We start from the raw sequence: 19,160 nt of genomic DNA, 5'->3' as shown, positions 1-19,160 counted from the left end.
GCCTCAAACTGACTACGCCATTGTTAAAAATCCTGGTCAGACAGGGTACGTTAAAGTTACATTAATGGATTTTGTTAGCACGTTAAATACATAAAAAAGTACGTAAAGGTTTGAGAGAAAACACAAAGAACTCGACCTCCCATGAGCGCCCGCGCAGGTCGTGTCCGCCGTGAAAAGGGGTCCGTGTGCGCCAAGACAGGAAACGTGTACCTCAGTGACTTCTTCAACATTATCATCTTGACTCACATCAACTTGTGGATAAGTCAGTAATAATTTGGAGACATGGCAGCGTCGAATTATTCCCTGAAGGTCAACAGGGAGCTGCTGGACCCTAACTTTGAAAGTTACAGGCTGTCTCTGGACGCCATACCAACATACAACGTTGAGCTGGATGCTGGTGAGTGAAACTTACTGTGCAGTTAGCATGTGTGCTAGCCGAGCACTGATACCACTGAAAATAAATGAATGAATGAATGAACTAACAATGAGTAGATTAACATTATATCTATCAGAATAACAGTGTTATTACTACTGACACAGTGTGTACTGAATATACGGAGCCTACTTTATGTAGCTGTCTAATTAAATCAGTCTGAATGAGGTTGTTATGTTGTGTACAATGTGAAAAAGTCTTGTTGGCTTCATCACACAGCAGTGAAAAAATGACTGAAAAAAACAAAACTGCAAGATTATCTTGTGATTAGGCATAAGAAGGTTATGCATTCAATAATTTAATTGTATTTGGCAGGAATTACTTGCTGTACATAGTTGTACATTTTACTTGTTTAGTAAGTGTTCATTATTAACACTTAATAGACAAGTAAAATACTATTAACTTAATACAAGATGAACAATATATAACATAAGCAGAATGTCCTACCATAAAATGGCTCCACACAGCTCGTCTGGCAAAATCCCAAATTGAATTGAAAAGATATTTACACCCTTTTTTAAGTGCTTATCTAAAAGCATCAGTGCACACCCCTTCTAAAGTGGGTGCAAGTAAAATATTATTAACTTAATACAGGATGCACAACATATATTGGGCCGGCAAATTCCGGCTGATATTTGAAAATGTATCTCGTCTGCTATTTATCGGTAGCTGTAAAATTCTAGTGCAGCATTTTCAAACTCTCATACTGCAGGTGACTGTTTGACTCTTGAGAGTTGGTTTGCAATCCACCAAACATGAAGAAGAAGAAGACGAGCCCATTGATTGACTTCAAACTGCTGCACCTGTGTAGAGCTATGCAGTGTAGACTGAATTTTTTTCACAGTTTCAGAGAAAGACAACAGGGCTGAAAATTATAATAATAATAGCTAAGGAATATTAATTCATCCGTCATTACTCACTGCATCTTAGCCTTTCTTGTCCTCACATGTGCATAAACTGCAGATCAGGATCTTATTTTTAAATGACAGAAATGCAAAATTATAGGTTATCTTATCGTTATTGGTGATGAGAAGCAGATAATTGTCGGTCATCATTATTGGCTGAAATAAATCCATAGCGCACAGAAGTAATTTCAGTCCAATTGACATTTCTTAACAGAAGAGATTAAGGTAGAGGTACAAATACACAGGTGTAAGCAGAAAATCAAAGAATGATACGAGGGGATTTGCTGCTTCCTTAGCTGCAGGAATGTCTTTTAAGAGATCTCAGTGTAGTTGCTGAGAGGTTAATCTTAACTGACATGCTTATCTCAAGATGATTAAGTGGCTTTTAGAAACCTTTGTTCTGTTGCTAATGTGACATATTAACTGACACACAAAAATAAAAAAAATGTCACCTAGAGGCCTGGCACTGAGATCAGAGTAGATCAGAGTAAGCAGATACAATTAATATGCTAATATAGAGGTGTATCTCTTTAATGTGCTACAGTAGTTATTATGTTCTTACTCTTATGAAAGCTCTAATGCCTTATTCTAACCCTTTCCTTTTAAATCTCTCCTGCAGCTGTGGAGGAAGTGAAGTTGAAGGATTCTCAGTACACCCTGGAACACATGCGTGCTTTTGGAATGTACAATTACCTCCACTTAGACCCTTGGTATGAAGACAGTGTTTTGTTTGTGGACTGCAAAGGAAGAGTCCTCAGTCTCACTGTCACCTTGGTAAGCTTTAAATCTGAATGTTTTTTCTCGGAAGTCCTTGATCCCTGCCATTTACGTGTTTGTGTTGTGGTTAAATGTTGCATTTATCGTCACGTGGTATTCAATGTGTCAAGCCACCAGTATACACTGTACGAGTCAGAATCGTGGATATTTATTTCATATCAAATGATTGTGTTTCTGATGTTGTGACAGTGGACTTGTTGGTGGGCTGACACACCAGTAGGTGGTGACCAAATACTTGTGTAATACCAGCATCAGCCCACGATGCATTTCCGGCAGGTGATGTCAAGAGAATATTATCATTTGAAAAATTCTTCAATATTGACATTTTATAAGTTCTAATATCAACGTGACTCATTATGATTTTCCTAACTGGCTCTTCTGTTGCTTAAGATGCATCAGAGACAGTATCAGTATCAGAGAGTCTCAGTATTTGGGGTAAAACACGACCTTATATTCCATCTTTTGTCCATCGTGTGACTCAGCACAGGAGATAAAGTTTTGGATGAGTCCTCTGAGGTGATTACATAATTGACTTAAGGTACTGATACCCAATAACAAGATGCTGTGACAAGGAGCAAAATCAGCTAAATTACCTTCTCCAAAGAGACTTCTTTTATGTCTAAGACATCATTGACCATGATTAGAGATAATTGGTGCTGCATCTGTGTTTGTTATGTCTAATCTGGCCTGAATGATGATCATCAGACTATAATCCTGTGAGACAGTATCTCTTGCTTTCAGCGGCGGCATTATTAAATGATTCTCACATGAAAATGTGTCGCTCAAATCTTAATTACAATCATCACATGATAATTATCGCCTCTGGCTAGCCTTTTATGTACATTTGCAGGATAGTCTCACTCGGCACATTGTGCAAAGGTGGTTCACGCTCCTTTCGGGGCATTAACGAAGTGGATGCTGGAGAAAATGATCTCAAAGGTGCATCATACATTAGGTAGCGATATAATACACAGTGTCACGCTCCATGGCAACAGCAGGGCAGCTGCTGCATAGTCCTTTTGAAAAGCTGTTACTTGATGCAATGAGTAATTGATGCTCATGTGGTGGCATATCTGTCTATTAGTAATAATACGAGAGTCGTGAATCACATATGAAGCCAAGTCACATGGGCGGCCGCATGACAGTTGGCAAGTTTGTCTCTCCTTGATGAGTACATGCTGTTTGCTGTTGTTCAGGTTTATGTTGAATGTATCTTTCTGTGGCCTTCTAACGTGATAAGCTTTTTAGAAATTATGTTTAATTGTGTGTGTCCTTCTTAAGGGCTTAGTGTGCCTATATGGTATGCAAGCAGTGAGTAAAAAGTAAAGTACTTATATTAAAAACTTCTATTAATATATCCGCCAATATATATAATATATAATAATAATATAGTTTTAACAAATTAATAAACTGACCTCTGTGCACTGAAACAGGAAACTTTTCTACACTTTGTGTTTTCTAAATAATATTTGACAAACTGTTAAAAAATGTTAATACATTACATACATCTGAGGGCAGGTGAATCCCTCCTGGTCTCAGGGCAGAAGTCATATTTTTCTGTTTTAAAGCAACGTAGTTGGACAAAAGGGAGTCAACTGTCTCCTCTGGTCTCAGCGCAGAAGTTGTCTGAGGGCAGGTGAATCTCTCCTGGTCTCAGGGCAGAAGTTGTTTTGTAGGATTTTCCTCATGGCTGTTTAGTCTCAGCTGGTCCCAGGGCAGAGACCATTGTTTCCCACAATTTTGGCTGCGGGCTGGTGAATCTCTCCTGGTCTCAGGGCAGAAGTCATATTTTTCTGTTGTAAGGCAACAAAGTTTGATAAAAGGGAGTCAACTGTCTCCTCTGGTCTCAGGGCAGAAGTTGTCTGAGGGCAGGTGAATCTCTCCTCTTCTACAAATTAATTATAATATTCAGAACAATGGTGTGCCATTTATTTTGTTCATTATTAAACAACACAAATGTAATGTATTATGACAAACTAGTTGATAGGGTGTTTTATTGAGAATTTCATCTTTTTAAAAAAAAACTTTTTTGAACAAACTATTTGGTACGAAGTTTTTATGGTTACAACTCATTGACATTTTTGCCATTATCCCCTGAGTATTGTCTGAAAATTGATTAAATCCAGAAATTTAAGTTGAAGTCTTCAAAAAGAGAATGTATGCAAGTAATTTGTACGTCTATTTTCAAATTTTAACCTTTTTAAATTCAACTGAACCATAAGAACAAACAAAAAATTGCGGCACGTCATTGACCCACATACAGATACCAATATATCTGCGATGGGCCAATATTGCTGGATATTATCGGCCAACTGATATATTGTTAGGGCTTTAATTACAATTGTTGGTTTCATCCTTATCCAACAACACATTTAACACTCCCTGCAGATGTGAGTGAATCAAACATAGTTCAGAATGATGTCAAAACAGTAGTACTAGTTACAGCAATCTGCTTCCTGGATGCAGTTCTGACTGATTGGTCTATTGTGTTCTGGATGCAGGACACCGCCCTTGGGAAGCCCAGAGAGGTCTACAATATAACCACCGATTCGAGCCAGTGTGAGGATCGACTTTGTGCGTCCCTCAGCCTCACCTCAGCGACCTGGGCGGCTCTCTCTGACGGTGCAGGCCGACTGTACCTTCTCCGCACTGGCAAGAGGGGAGACAGCTCTCATGTGAAGTGGGAAGTAAGTATTAGTTATTCATGAACACATTTTTTTTTATGTTTTAGACATAAAGTATATTAGTTACAATGTAATCTGGCAATTAATGTGAAGATAAAAGGGCAGTAAGTAATTCATGACCTTTTATGGACCTCTATTGGTGACTAAATGAAAGTGCAACAACACTGATTGTAGGGTTGCAATTAGGAATTATTTTCATTGTCGATAAATCTGCCAATTATTTCCACGATTGGCAATTAATTTAGTCCATAAAATGTGAAAAAATGTGAAAAATGCTCATCAGAATTTCCCTAGATCCCAAATTGATGTCTTCATATTACTTCTTTTGTCCAATATATGAGAGAGAAGAGCAGCAAATCGTTAAACTTTAGAGGCTAGAACAAGCAAATGTTTTTGTATTTTTCAATGAATCGGTTATCCAAATAGTTGGCAACAAATTTTCTTTGGATTGACTTATCAATTAATCGACTAATCGTTGCAGCTCCCAACTGATTGAATGAGCTACTCTGTCTCCTAAAAAAAATCCCTCTTATTTTGTATGTGCTTAAATAATAATACTGCTTCATCATTACCATTTTAGGCTTGACACCTCCATTTATTAGCATTTCTAACTGACATTTCTTATAATGTCAGCCCCTGGTCATTGAGTTGTTCACGGCTGTTGAAAATGAGACCAAGATTGGGTGGGAGACAAGTGATGTTTTGAAAGTGAGTGTCCAAAGCCAGATATCTCAGCAACTGCTGATATAATTGATGAGTCACTAAACAACACAGTCAAAGTCCCACAGAAGCAGCAGCATTACGAGTTTTCAAAGTGATTGATCATGACAGTGACAAAAACATTGCCAGCAGACACTTTGACTGGTGACAAGCCAGCGTTTAATGTTTGTCTCATTTCTATAACTTAGGCAATACAGACAAAAGATAAGTCTCGTGATATTCCAGCAAATCTTCCTAATAGTCAACAAACTCCATGAAAATATGCATAATATTGGACCTTTAAAGGTATCAGAAAGAAACAAATCAAGCAACCTAGAGTTATGTTTAGAATTCAGATCCTGTAAATGTGCTCTTGCATTATGAAATGTTATTATTCAGCCTAGAAACATCAAAAAGAAGCATTTTTGAACTTTTATGCAAATTCAAGCTATCGAACCAGTGTCTGTGTTTAAAAAGCTTAACTGGCCTTTGGAAATTGGCTTGTAGTAGTGAAGGATGAAGGCTTTGATAAATCTTTCAGTCTTTGTGCACTTCATCCTGTTAACAGGCTTGCAGTTGGGATTATCTACAAATGAGAGTTCACTCTCTGAACGAGCACACTTAATGCAATCCTGAAAGCAAAGTTCAAGAGTGGAATTTGTAATGAAGATTCAAACACTTGAGTCAGTAACTTACAATGTTGTAATTTTACATTTTAGCACCCAGGGATCCCAGCCGAGCTATATTGCATCCGTCACTTTGGTTTGTGTTGTAAAGATACGGTAATAAAGTGACCCATAAACCAGACATATTTATGCAGTCACATTAGAGTCAGGCTTCTCAGCATCACATTACCCTCTTCAACCAGACAACTGTTGAGACTGATTAAGATTAACTGAAGACTGACTGAGCATTGTATTGATAAAATATAGACAAATACTCCTTTTTAAGCACAGTATGGACCTTTTAAATCCATTTGACTCTACCAGTTAATGCTTTGGCCTTTTATTAAAAGATCTTTTACAGCTTCATATTTATAATAAACATGTATTTATAATGCAAGGAGAAATCTTATTTATTTATTACTGATTTAAGGGCTTTTATATGCAGATGCACTGGCACCTCATCTTTACTTCTCACAAATACAAAAAATTGTATTTGGGTTATGGTTAGTAACATGGCTGTAATAATGAGTCTTAAATACTGTAGTCTTCTTGCCGATGAGTGATAATGTACAGCAGAGGTTTTCTTCAGCGCATGCTTCTTATGAATACTTATTAGTTATTATGTGATTTGATTTCAGATTATTGAGGAAATATAGTTTTATATGCATATCTGGATGACATATTTAGTTTTTGAAGAGAAAACCCTCTAACGAAAAACTTTGAACCTCACTATGAAAGAGTCCCTGTAGCACGACAATGGACACCTCTCATTTTTTTACTTGAAGCTTTCAATAAAAGGTGTTTTATTCTTATTATCCACAAACTCCAAAATTGTCATTGGCTGGAAAAATCATCATTGAAGCTACAGTAGATATAAACAACAAAACACAACTTTAAGAAAACAAATACTGTATGTATGTGAACACATTATTAAGAATACAGAAGTGTCAAATTTTTATTTTAAAGGAAGCAACTAGTTTTTTTGGTTGCTCTTACCTGTCTGTAGCGCCCCCCTGAGGGTCACTGCTCAAAGTAATAGTTAAAAATTTGGGATGCATCATTTACAATCTGACGATCTTGTTTCTTTGTATTTGAATGATATTAGTTGCTCAGTTATATCTGAGCCTTCGCTTTAGTCCCCCTCAAATCCCTTTAGTAATTTGCAGTGTGAAATAACACCTCTGGTGAGAGTAAAGTAAAACAGGTTTAAGTGATGTGATATAAGTATAGAGAAGCTTTATTATTTAGTAATCTATCCAGTTATGAATCATTAAGTGTGTATGCTTGAAATTGTCACAACATTGTGAAAAATGATTTAAACCAGATTCTGTTTGAGTCTAGAGTAACTTCTTTTAATATGTTGTTCTGTTTTTAAGATTTTGAATTGGATCTCAAGACCTTACTGCAAGGGGAAAATTAAATCATCACTAAATACTAAGACAGCATAAAAGACGACTGTGACTGATAGAGCTTCAGTTTTGTGTTACTAATGTTCAATTTAAGTTCAGTTTTCTGTAACTAATGTAATTTTTGTGTGACAAGTGTTGTGAAGAGCTTTGAGTGGTCAGTAGACTGGAAAAGCGCTATAGAAATGCAAGTCCATTCACCGCCCTACTGGGAATTCCAGCCATTTCATACAGGACACGCATCCCCCTCAATTGGGCCACAACACAGAGAATTCCTTGCAGCGTTTAGCACAGAGCGCTCAAGTCTTTCACATCCCCAGAGCCACACAAGTTGTTGCTAATCTCCTGCTGGCAGGATGATCCTTGTACGGCGGTGCAGGCTAGAGGTAGCCAGCGGGCGGTACCCTGAAGCATCACAAGTGAGGGTAATGAGGAGAAAGGCCTCATCCCTCGCTCTTGTTAAAATCTACATGTTTGCAATTAGTATTTGGTGGCTGCCAATTCAGTCTGCACATTTACAAAAGTCATCAAGAGGGGGTGAGGCCAAAAATGGCCTGACACTGAAAAGGGGGCGGAGTTGTCGCTTGCACCGTGTAATGACTTTGGTTGTGGACTGTTGCACGGAGCGCTGGCAATTTGAGACATTTTCATACCGGACTGCGGCTCGGGGCAGCAAGTTCAAAATGTGGAAACGCTTCACGAATTTGCGTGTCATCCTTTTGCAGGGGCCATGCTAATCTTCTCTGTATTGATTCCAATTTATCATATGTGCTGCCTAAGCAAGCACATTCAACCCTCAGTCGCTGCGTAAATTTTAATCTCCTGCTTGCAAGATGATCCTTGTACGGCGGTGCAGGCTAGAGGTAGCCAGCGAGCGGTACCCTGAAGCATCACAAGTGAGGGTAATGAGGAGAAAGGCCTCATCCCTCGCTCTTGTTAAAATCTACATGTTTGCAATTAGTATTTGCTGGCTGCCAATTCAGTCTGCACATTTACAAAAGTCATCAAGAGGGGGCGAGGCCAAAAATGGCCTGACACTGAAAAGGGGGCGGAGTTGTCGCTCGCAACGTGTAATGACTTTGGTTGTGGACTGTTGCACAGAGCGCTGGCAATTCCAGACATTTTCATATCGGACTGCGGCTCGGGGCAGCAAGTTCAAAATGTGGAAATGCTTCACGAATTTGCGTGTCATCCTTTTGCAGGGGCCATGCTAATCTTCTCTGTATCGATTCCAATTTATCATATGTGCTGCCTAAGCAAGCACATTCAACCCTCAGTCGCTGCGTACATTTTAATCTCCTGCTTGCAGGATGATCCTTGTACGGCGGTGCAGGCTAGAGGTAGCCAGCGGGCGGTACCCTGAAGCATCACAAGTGAGGGTAATGAGGAGAAAGGCCTCATCCCTCGCTCTTGTTAAAATCTACATGTTTGCAATTAGTATTTGCTGGCTGCCAATTCAGTCTGCACATTTACAAAAGTCATCAAGAGGGGGTGAGGCCAAAAATGGCCTGACACTGAAAAGGGGGCGGAGTTGTCGCTCGCAACGTGTAATGACTTTGGTTGTGGACTGTTGCACGGAGCGCTGGCAATTCCAGACATTTTCATATCGGACTGCGGCTCGGGGCAGCAAGTTCAAAATGTGGAAACGCTTCACGAATTTGCGTGTCATCCTTTTGCAGGGGCCATGCTAATCTTCTCTGTATCGATTCCAATTTATCATATGTGCTGCCTAAGCAAGCACGTTCAACCCTCAGTCGCTGCGTACATTTTAATCTCCTGCTTGCAGGATGATCCTTGTACGGCGGTGCAGGCTAGAGGTAGCCAGCGGGCGGTACCCTGAAGCATCACAAGTGAGGGTAATGAGGAGAAAGGCCTCATCCCTCGCTCTTGTTAAAATCTACATGTTTGCAATTAGTATTTGGTGGCAGCCAATTCAGTCTGCACATTTACAAAAGTCCTCAAGAGGGGGCGAGGCCAAAAATGGCCTGACACTGAAAAGGGGGCGGAGTTGTCGCTCGCAACGTGTAATGACTTTGGTTGTGGACTGTTGCACGGAGCGCTGGCAATTCCAGACATTTTCATATCGGACTGCGGCTCGGGGCAGCAAGCGCAAAATGTGGAAACGCTTCACGAATTTGCGTGTCATCCTTTTGCAGGGGCCATGCTAATCTTCTCTGTATCGATTCCAATTTATCATATGTGCTGCCTAAGCAAGCACATTCAACCCTCAGTCGCTGCGTAAATTTTAATCTCCTGCTTGCAAGATGATCCTTGTACGGCGGTGCAGGCTAGAGGTAGCCAGCGAGCGGTACCCTGAAGCATCACAAGTGAGGGTAATGAGGAGAAAGGCCTCATCCCTCGCTCTTGTTAAAATCTACATGTTTGCAATTAGTATTTGCTGGCCGCCAATTCAGTCTGCACATTTACAAAAGTCCTCAAGAGGGGGTGAGGCCAAAAATGGCCTGACACTGAAAAGGGGGCGGAGTTGTCGCTCGCAACGTGTAATGACTTTGGTTGTGGACTGTTGCACGGAGCGCTGGCAATTCCAGACATTTTCATATCGGACTGCAGCTCGGGGCAGCAAGTTCAAAATGTGGAAACGCTTCACGAATTTGCGTGTCATCCTTTTGCAGGGGCCATGCTAATCTTCTCTGTATCGATTCCAATTTATCATATGTGCTGCCTAAGCAAGCACATTCAACCCTCAGTCGCTGCGTACATTTTAATCTCCTGCTTGCAGGATGATCCTTGTACGGCGGTGCAGGCTAGAGGTAGCCAGCGGGCGGTACCCTGAAGCATCACAAGTGAGGGTAATGAGGAGAAAGGCCTCATCCCTCGCTCTTGTTAAAATCAACATGTTTACAATTAGTATTTGGTGGCAGCCAATTCAGTCTGCACATTTACAAAAGTCATCAAGAGGGGGCGAGGCCAAAAATGGCCTGACACTGAAAAGGGGGCGGAGTTGTCGCTCGCAACGTGTAATGACTTTGGTTGTGGACTGTTGCACAGAGCGCTGGCAATTCCAGACATTTTCATATCGGACTGCGGCTCGGGGCAGCAAGTTCAAAATGTGGAAACGCTTCACGAATTTGCGTGTCATCCTTTTGCAGGGGCCATGCTAATCTTCTCTGTATTGATTCCAATTTATCATATGTGCTGCCTAAGCAAGCACATTCAACCCTCAGTCGCTGCGTACATTTTAATCTCCTGCTTGCAGGATGATCCTTGTACGGCGGTGCAGGCTAGAGGTAGCCAGCGGGCGGTACCCTGAAGCATCACAAGTGAGGGTAATGAGGAGAAAGGCCTCATCCCTCGCTCTTGTTAAAATCAACATGTTTACAATTAGTATTTGGTGGCAGCCAATTCAGTCTGCACATTTACAAAAGTCCTCAAGAGGGGGCGAGGCCAAAAATGGCCTGACACTGAAAAGGGGGCGGAGTTGTCGCTCGCAACGTGTAATGACTTTGGTTGTGGACTGTTGCACAGAGCGCTGGCAATTCCAGACATTTTCATATCGGACTGCGGCTCGGGGCAGCAAGTTCAAAATGTGGAAACGCTTCACGAATTTGCGTGTCATCCTTTTGCAGGGGCCATGCTAATCTTCTCTGTATCGATTCCAATTTATCATATGTGCTGCCTAAGCAAGCACATTCAACCCTCAGTCGCTGCATACATTTCAATCTCCTGCTTGCAAGATGATCCTTGTACGGCGGTGCAGGCTAGAGGTAGCCAGCGAGCGGTACCCTGAAGCATCACAAGTGAGGGTAATGAGGAGAAAGGCCTCATCCCTCGCTCTTGTTAAAATCTACATGTTTGCAATTAGTATTTGCTGGCTGCCAATTCAGTCTGCACATTTACAAAAGTCATCAAGAGGGGGCGAGGCCAAAAATGGCCTGACACTGAAAAGGGGGCGGAGTTGTCGCTCGCAACGTGTAATGACTTTGGTTGTGGACTGTTGCACGGAGCGCTGGCAATTCCAGACATTTTCATATCGGACTGCGGCTCGGGGCAGCAAGTTCAAAATGTGGAAACGCTTCACGAATTTGCGTGTCATCCTTTTGCAGGGGCCATGCTAATCTTCTCTGTATCGATTCCAATTTATCATATGTGCTGCCTAAGCAAGCACATTCAGCCCTCAGTCGCTGCGTACATTTTAATCTCCTGCTTGCAGGATGATCCTTGTACGGCGGTGCAGGCTAGAGGTAGCCAGCGGGCGGCACCCTGAAGCATCACAAGTGAGGGTAATGAGGAGAAAGGCCTCATCCCTCGCTCTTGTTAAAATCAACATGATTACAATTAGTATTTGGTGGCAGCCAATTCAGTCTGCACATTTACAAAAGTCCTCAAGAGGGGGCGAGGCCAAAAATGGCCTGACACTGAAAAGGGGGCGGAGTTGTCGCTCGCAACGTGTAATGACTTTGGTTGTGGACTGTTGCACAGAGCGCTGGCAATTCCAGACATTTTCATATCGGACTGCGGCTCGGGGCAGCAAGTTCAAAATGTGGAAACGCTTCACGAATTTGCGTGTCATCCTTTTGCAGGGGCCATGCTAATCTTCTCTGTATCGATTCCAATTTATCATATGTGCTGCCTAAGCAAGCACATTCAGCCCTCAGTCACTGCGTACATTTTAATCTCCTGCTTGCAGGATGATCCTTGTACGGCGGTGCAGGCTAGAGGTAGCCAGCGGGCGGTACCCTGAAGCATCACAAGTGAGGGTAATGAGGAGAAAGGCCTCATCCCTCGCTCTTGTTAAAATCTACATGTTTGCAATTAGTATTTGCTGGCCGCCAATTCAGTCTGCACATTTACAAAAGTCATCAAGAGGGGGCGAGGCCAAAAATGGCCTGACACTGAAAAGGGGGCGGAGTTGTCGCTCGCAACGTGTAATGACTTTGGTTGTGGACTGTTGCACGGAGCGCTGGCAATTCCAGACATTTTCATATCGGACTGCGGCTCGGGGCAGCAAGTTCAAAATGTGGAAACGCTTCACGAATTTGCGTGTCATCCTTTTGCAGGGGCCATGCTAATCTTCTCTGTATCGATTCCAATTTATCATATGTGCTGCCTAAGCAAGCACATTCAACCCTCAGTCGCTGCGTACATTTTAATCTCCTGCTTGCAGGATGATCCTTGTACGGCGGTGCAGGCTAGAGGTAGCCAGCGGGCGGTACCCTGAAGCATCACAAGTGAGGGTAATGAGGAGAAAGGCCTCATCCCTCGCTCTTGTTAAAATCAACATGTTTACAATTAGTATTTGGTGGCAGCCAATTCAGTCTGCACATTTACAAAAGTCCTCAAGAGGGGGCGAGGCCAAAAATGGCCTGACACTGAAAAGGGGGCAGAGTTGTCGCTCGCAACGTGTAGTGACTTTGGTTGTGGACTGTTGCACAGAGCGCTGGCAATTCCAGACATTTTCATATCGGACTGCGGCTCGGGGCAGCAAGTTCAAAATGTGGAAACGCTTCACGAATTTGCGTGTCATCCTTTTGCAGGGGCCATGCTAATCTTCTCTGTATCGATTCCAATTTATCATATGTGCTGCCTAAGCAAGCACATTCAGCCCTCAGTCGCTGCGTACATTTTAATCTCCTGCTTGCAGGATGATCCTTGTACGGCGGTGCAGGCTAGAGGTAGCCAGCGGGCGGTACCCTGAAGCATCACAAGTGAGGGTAATGAGGAGAAAGGCCTCATCCCTCGCTCTTGTTAAAATCTACATGTTTGCAATTAGTATTTGCTGGCCGCCAATTCAGTCTGCACATTTACAAAAGTCATCAAGAGGGGGCGAGGCCAAAAATGGCCTGACACTGAAAAGGGGGCGGAGTTGTCGCTCGCAACGTGTAATGACTTTGGTTGTGGACTGTTGCACGGAGCGCTGGCAATTCCAGACATTTTCATATCGGACTGCGGCTTGGGGCAGCAAGTTCAAGATGTGGAAACGCTTCACGAATTTGCGTGTCATCCTTTTGCAGGGGCCATGCTAATCTTCTCTGTATCGATTCCAATTTATCATATGTGCTGCCTAAGCAAGCACATTCAACCCTCAGTCGCTGCGTACATTTTAATCTCCTGCTTGCAGGATGATCCTTGTACGGCGGTGCAGGCTAGAGGTAGCCAGCGGGCGGTACCCTGAAGCATCACAAGTGAGGGTAATGAGGAGAAAGGCCTCATCCCTCGCTCTTGTTAAAATCTACATGTTTGCAATTAGTATTTGCTGGCCGCCAATTCAGTCTGCACATTTACAAAAGTCATCAAGAGGGGGCGAGGCCAAAAATGGCCTGACACTGAAAAGGGGGCGGAGTTGTCGCTCGCACCGTGTAATGACTTTGGTTGTGGACTGTTGCATGGAGCGCTGGCAATTCCAGACATTTTCATATCGGACTGCGGCTCGGGGCAGCAAGTTCAAAATGTGGAAACGCTTCACGAATTTGCGTGTCATCCTTTTGCAGGGGCCATGCTAATCTTCTCTGTATCGATTCCAATTTATCATATGTGCTGCCTAAGCAAGCACATTCAACCCTCAGTTGCTGCGTACATTTTAATCTCCTGCTTGCAGGATGATCCTTGTACGGCGGTGCAGGCTAGAGGTAGCCAGCGGGCGGTACCCTGAAGCATCACAAGTGAGGGTAATGAGGAGAAAGGCCTCATCCCTCGCTCTTGTTAAAATCAACATGTTTACAATTAGTATTTGGTGGCAGCCAATTCAGTCTGCACATTTACAAAAGTCCTCAAGAGGGGGCGAGGCCAAAAATGGCCTGACACTGAAAAGGGGGCGGAGTTGTCGCTCGCAACGTGTAATGACTTTGGTTGTGGACTGTTGCACAGAGCGCTGGCAATTCCAGACATTGTCATATCAGACTGCGGCTCGGTGCAGCAAGTTCAAAATGTGGAAACGCTTCACGAATTTGCGTGTCATCCTTTTGCAGGGGCCATGCTAATCTTCTCTGTATCGATTCCAATTTATCATATGTGCTGCCTAAGCAAGCACATTCAACCCTCAGTCGCTGCGTACATTTTAATCTCCTGCTTGCAGGATGATCCTTGTACGGCGGTGCAGGCTAGAGGTAGCCAGCGGGCGGTACCCTGAAGCATCACAAGTGAGGGTAATGAGGAGAAAGGCCTCATCCCTCGCTCTTGTTAAAATCAACATGTTTACAATTAGTATTTGGTGGCAGCCAATTCAGTCTGCACATTTACAAAAGTCCTCAAGAGGGGGCGAGGCCAAAAATGGCCTGACACTGAAAAGGGGGCGGAGTTGTCGCTCACAACGTGTAATGACTTTGGTTGTGGACTGTTGCACAGAGCGCTGGCAATTCCAGACATTTTCATATCGGACTGCGGCTCGGGGCAGCAAGTTCAAAATGTGGAAACGCTTCACGAATTTGCGTGTCATCCTTTTGCAGGGGCCATGCTAATCTTCTCTGTATCGATTCCAATTTATCATATGTGCTGCCTAAGCAAGCACATTCAGCCCTCAGTCGCTGCGTACATTTTAATCTCCTGCTTGCAAGATGATCCTTGTACGGCGGTGCAGGCTAGAGGTAGCCAGCGAGCGGTACCCTGAAGCATCACAAGTGAGGGTAATGAGGAGAAAGGCCTCATCCCTCGCTCTTGTTAAAATCTACATGTTTGCAATTAGTATTTGCTGGCTGCCAATTCAGTCTGCACATTTACAAAAGTCATCAAGAGGGGGCGAGGCCAAAAATGGCCTGACACTGAAAAGGGGGCGGAGTTGTCGCTCGCAACGTGTAATGACTTTGGTTGTGGACTGTTGCACGGAGCGCTGGCAATTCCAGACATTTTCATATCGGACTGCGGCTCGGGGCAGCAAGTTCAAAATGTGGAAACGCTTCACGAATTTGCGTGTCATCCTTTTGCAGGGGCCATGCTAATCTTCTCTGTATCGATTCCAATTTATCATATGTGCTGCCTAAGCAAGCACATTCAACCCTCAGTCGCTGCGTACATTTTAATCTCCTGCTTGCAGGATGATCCTTGTACGGCGGTGCAGGCTAGAGGTAGCCAGCGGGCGGTACCCTGAAGCATCACAAGTGAGGGTAATGAGGAGAAAGGCCTCATCCCTCGCTCTTGTTAAAATCAACATGTTTACAATTAGTATTTGGTGGCAGCCAATTCAGTCTGCACATTTACAAAAGTCCTCAAGAGGGGGCGAGGCCAAAAATGGCCTGACACTGAAAAGGGGGCGGAGTTGTCGCTCGCAACGTGTAATGACTTTGGTTGTGGACTGTTGCACGGAGCGCTGGCAATTCCAGACATTTTCATATCGGACTGCGGCTCGGGGCAGCAAGTTCAAAATGTGGTAACGCTTCACGAATTTGCGTGTCATCCTTTTGCAGGGGCCATGCTAATCTTCTCTGTATTGATTCCAATTTATCATATGTGCTGCCTAAGCAAGCACATTCAACCCTCAGTCGCTGCGTACATTTTAATCTCCTGCTTGCAGGATGATCCTTGTACGGCGGTGCAGGATAGAGGTAGCCAGCGGGCGGTACCCTGAAGCATCACAAGTGAGGGTAATGAGGAGAAAGGCCTCATCCCTCGCTCTTGTTAAAATCTACATGTTTGCAATTAGTATTTGCTGGCCGCCAATTCAGTCTGCACATTTACAAAAGTCATCAAGAGGGGGCGAGGCCAAAAATGGCCTGACACTGAAAAGGGGGCGGAGTTGTCGCTCGCAACGTGTAATGACTTTGGTTGTGGACTGTTGCACGGAGCGCTGGCAATTCCAGACATTTTCATATCGGACTGCGGCTCGGGGCAGCAAGTTCAAAATGTGGAAACGCTTCACGAATTTGCGTGTCATCCTTTTGCAGGGGCCATGCTAATCTTCTCTGTATCGATTCCAATTTATCATATGTGCTGCCTAAGCAAGCACATTCAACCCTCAGTCGCTGCGTACATTTTAATCTCCTGCTTGCAGGATGATCCTTGTACGGCGGTGCAGGCTAGAGGTAGCCAGCGGGCGGTACCCTGAAGCATCACAAGTGAGGGTAATGAGGAGAAAGGCCTCATCCCTCGCTCTTGTTAAAATCTACATGTTTGCAATTAGTATTTGCTGGCCGCCAATTCAGTCTGCACATTTACAAAAGTCATCAAGAGGGGGCGAGGCCAAAAATGGCCTGACACTGAAAAGGGGGCGGAGTTGTCGCTCGCAACGTGTAATGACTTTGGTTGTGGACTGTTGCACGGAGCGCTGGCAATTCCAGACATTTTCATATCGGACTGCGGCTCGGGGCAGCAAGTTCAAAATGTGGAAACGCTTCACGAATTTGCGTGTCATCCTTTTGCAGGGGCCATGCTAATCTTCTCTGTATCGATTCCAATTTATCATATGTGCTGCCTAAGCAAGCACGTTCAACCCTCAGTCGCTGCGTACATTTTAATCTCCTGCGGCGGTGCAGGCTAGAGGTAGCCAGCGGGCGGTACCCTGAAGCATCACAAGTGAGGGTAATGAGGAGAAAGGCCTCATCCCTCGCTCTTGTTAAAATCTACATGTTTGCAATTAGTATTTGCTGGCCGCCAATTCAGTCTGCACATTTACAAAAGTCATCAAAAGGGCGAGGCGAAAAATGGTCCGACACTGAAAAGGGGGCGGAGTTGTCGCTCGCACCGTGTAATGACTTTGGTTGTGGACTGTTGCACGGAGCGCTGGCAATTCCAGACATTTTCATATCGGACTGCGGCTCGGGGCAGCAAGTTCAAAAATGTGGAAACGCTTCACGAATTTGCCTGTCATCCTTTTGCAGGGGCCATGCTAATCTTCTCTGTATCGATTCCAATTTATCATATGTGCTGCCTAAGCAAGCACATTCAACCCTCAGTCGCTGCATACATTTTAATCTCCTGCTTGCAGGATGATCCTTGTACGGCGGTGCAGGCTAGAGGTAGCCAGCGGGCGGTACCCTGAAGCATCACAAGTGAGGGTAATGAGGAGAAAGGCCTCATCCCTCGCTCTTGTTAAAATCTACATGTTTGCAATTAGTATTTGGTGGCCGCCAATTCAGTCTGCACATTTACAAAAGTCATCAAGAGGGGGCGAGGCTAAAAATGCCCTGACGCTGAAAAGGGTAAAATGGATAAAAGCTATACATTTAAGAAACTAAACTAACTACTGCCAATAAATGCAATGTGCCTTGATGCATTGATATATTGGATAATAATTTCAGCTCTCATTTGTAGTTTTGTGCACGTGAATGAGCTGACTTACCATTGATTTCATATAACTTGTCACAGATTACATTTTGTGGCATTAAGCTGTCTGCATGCAAAGTACAGATTCATAGAATTAATATTAATGTCAGCTAACATATTCAGCCAAATGTTGACTGAACACTTTTAAAATCATTGTATTTGATGATCCTGTGCTTGTAGCCGTTGTTTAGTGAAGACATGGGGGAGCCTTTCACCATCCTCCACAGCGTCTCGCATGTCCAAGATAAACTCCACATCATGGAGCTCCTGCTTCTCCGCATCCAGAAAGACCCACAGGAAACCAAAGGAAGTGGATACTCAGTGTCTTTGGAGTGGATCACAGTCGCCAACACTGCAGCACATGGTGGGTGGTGCTCTGACCTGTCATAATTTTAGTAATTGAGCATGAAGTCAGATAAAACAAGCGTGTCAGACATAATTAGGTCTGAATTAGAATCTAAATTTCAAGCCTGTCATCTCATTTTCTTGTTCCATTCTTACTAAATTCATACTCAGTGGACGACAGAAATCCTTGTTAATTAAACCATACTAGGAAGTTAGTCATAGTCTGCCATGAATAGAGTTCAGTTATTATGTCCCAGATGAGATTAGTTTACACTGAAGCAAACATTGCCAAGAAGGATTTTCATTAAAGTTCTTGGCAGTAGCTGAGAAAGAAAGACACCCCAACTAATGATTCAAAGAATGGAAAGATAAAAACACAGCAGCAGCCTGCGGAGAGTCCCTTCCTCATTATGTTGGATTTAAAGATTCAACCCTTTGATATCTGCGAGCTGTTGAATAATCTTTTGTTGTTTTTTCAGTGTCTCAATGTTTGACTAAGTCTACATTTTGATAACTGTAGAGAGGAATTAGAGCCTCCAAAATGAATTTTGATTTAATGCATGACATAACCAAGATCAATATTATCAACATGCCCAAGTTGCTTCATCCTAACATTTATGAAGTGCTTTTGAGGACAAAATTAGACATATATCGTGTGTCGTGATACAGCCTAAAAATATTGTGATATTATTTAAGGCCAGCCCTAATTTGAAACTGAAAATATAACATCCATTCATGGTAAAACATAACTCATTTTGCAGATTATATTATCTGTCTATGGTTTCCAAAAATGAAGTATGTATCAATATGACCGGATAAATTATTGATCGACTTGACTTGACTCCTCATCGTACCATGAGAGGGAGCTCTCATATGGCGAGTTTAAGTAATTGTCCTGTACAACTAAACATTTGTTGGTTTCAGTTTCTTTAAATGTAAAGATCTCTGAATTGGTTTTAATTTGGTCAAAACAAGTTATTTGAAATAATTTTTAGAGGTAAAGATAAATTACATTTACAATTAAATATGCATTT

General features: G+C 43.1%; 1 protein-coding gene across 1 annotated transcript in view; it reads left to right on the top strand.

Moving 5' to 3' along the window:
• The first annotated feature begins 200 nt into the window (after positions 1–200).
• The window catches only part of nudcd1 (NudC domain containing 1), a 43,033-nt gene continuing 24,073 nt past the window's right edge, over positions 201–19,160 (top strand). Inside the window, exons 1-4 of the mRNA XM_084379066.1 lie at positions 201–397; positions 1,958–2,112; positions 4,617–4,802; positions 17,962–18,145. Of these exons, the coding sequence (XP_084235192.1) occupies positions 283–397; positions 1,958–2,112; positions 4,617–4,802; positions 17,962–18,145 (640 nt within the window). The 5' untranslated portion in view covers positions 201–282. The remainder of the gene's footprint in view (positions 398–1,957; positions 2,113–4,616; positions 4,803–17,961; positions 18,146–19,160) is intronic.

The sequence above is a fragment of the Pagrus pagrus genome (assembly GCF_965226575.1).
Source record: "Pagrus pagrus genome assembly, chromosome: 17".
NCBI lineage: Eukaryota > Metazoa > Chordata > Actinopteri > Spariformes > Sparidae > Pagrus > Pagrus pagrus.
This window is presented reverse-complemented; position numbering and strand designations above follow the sequence as displayed.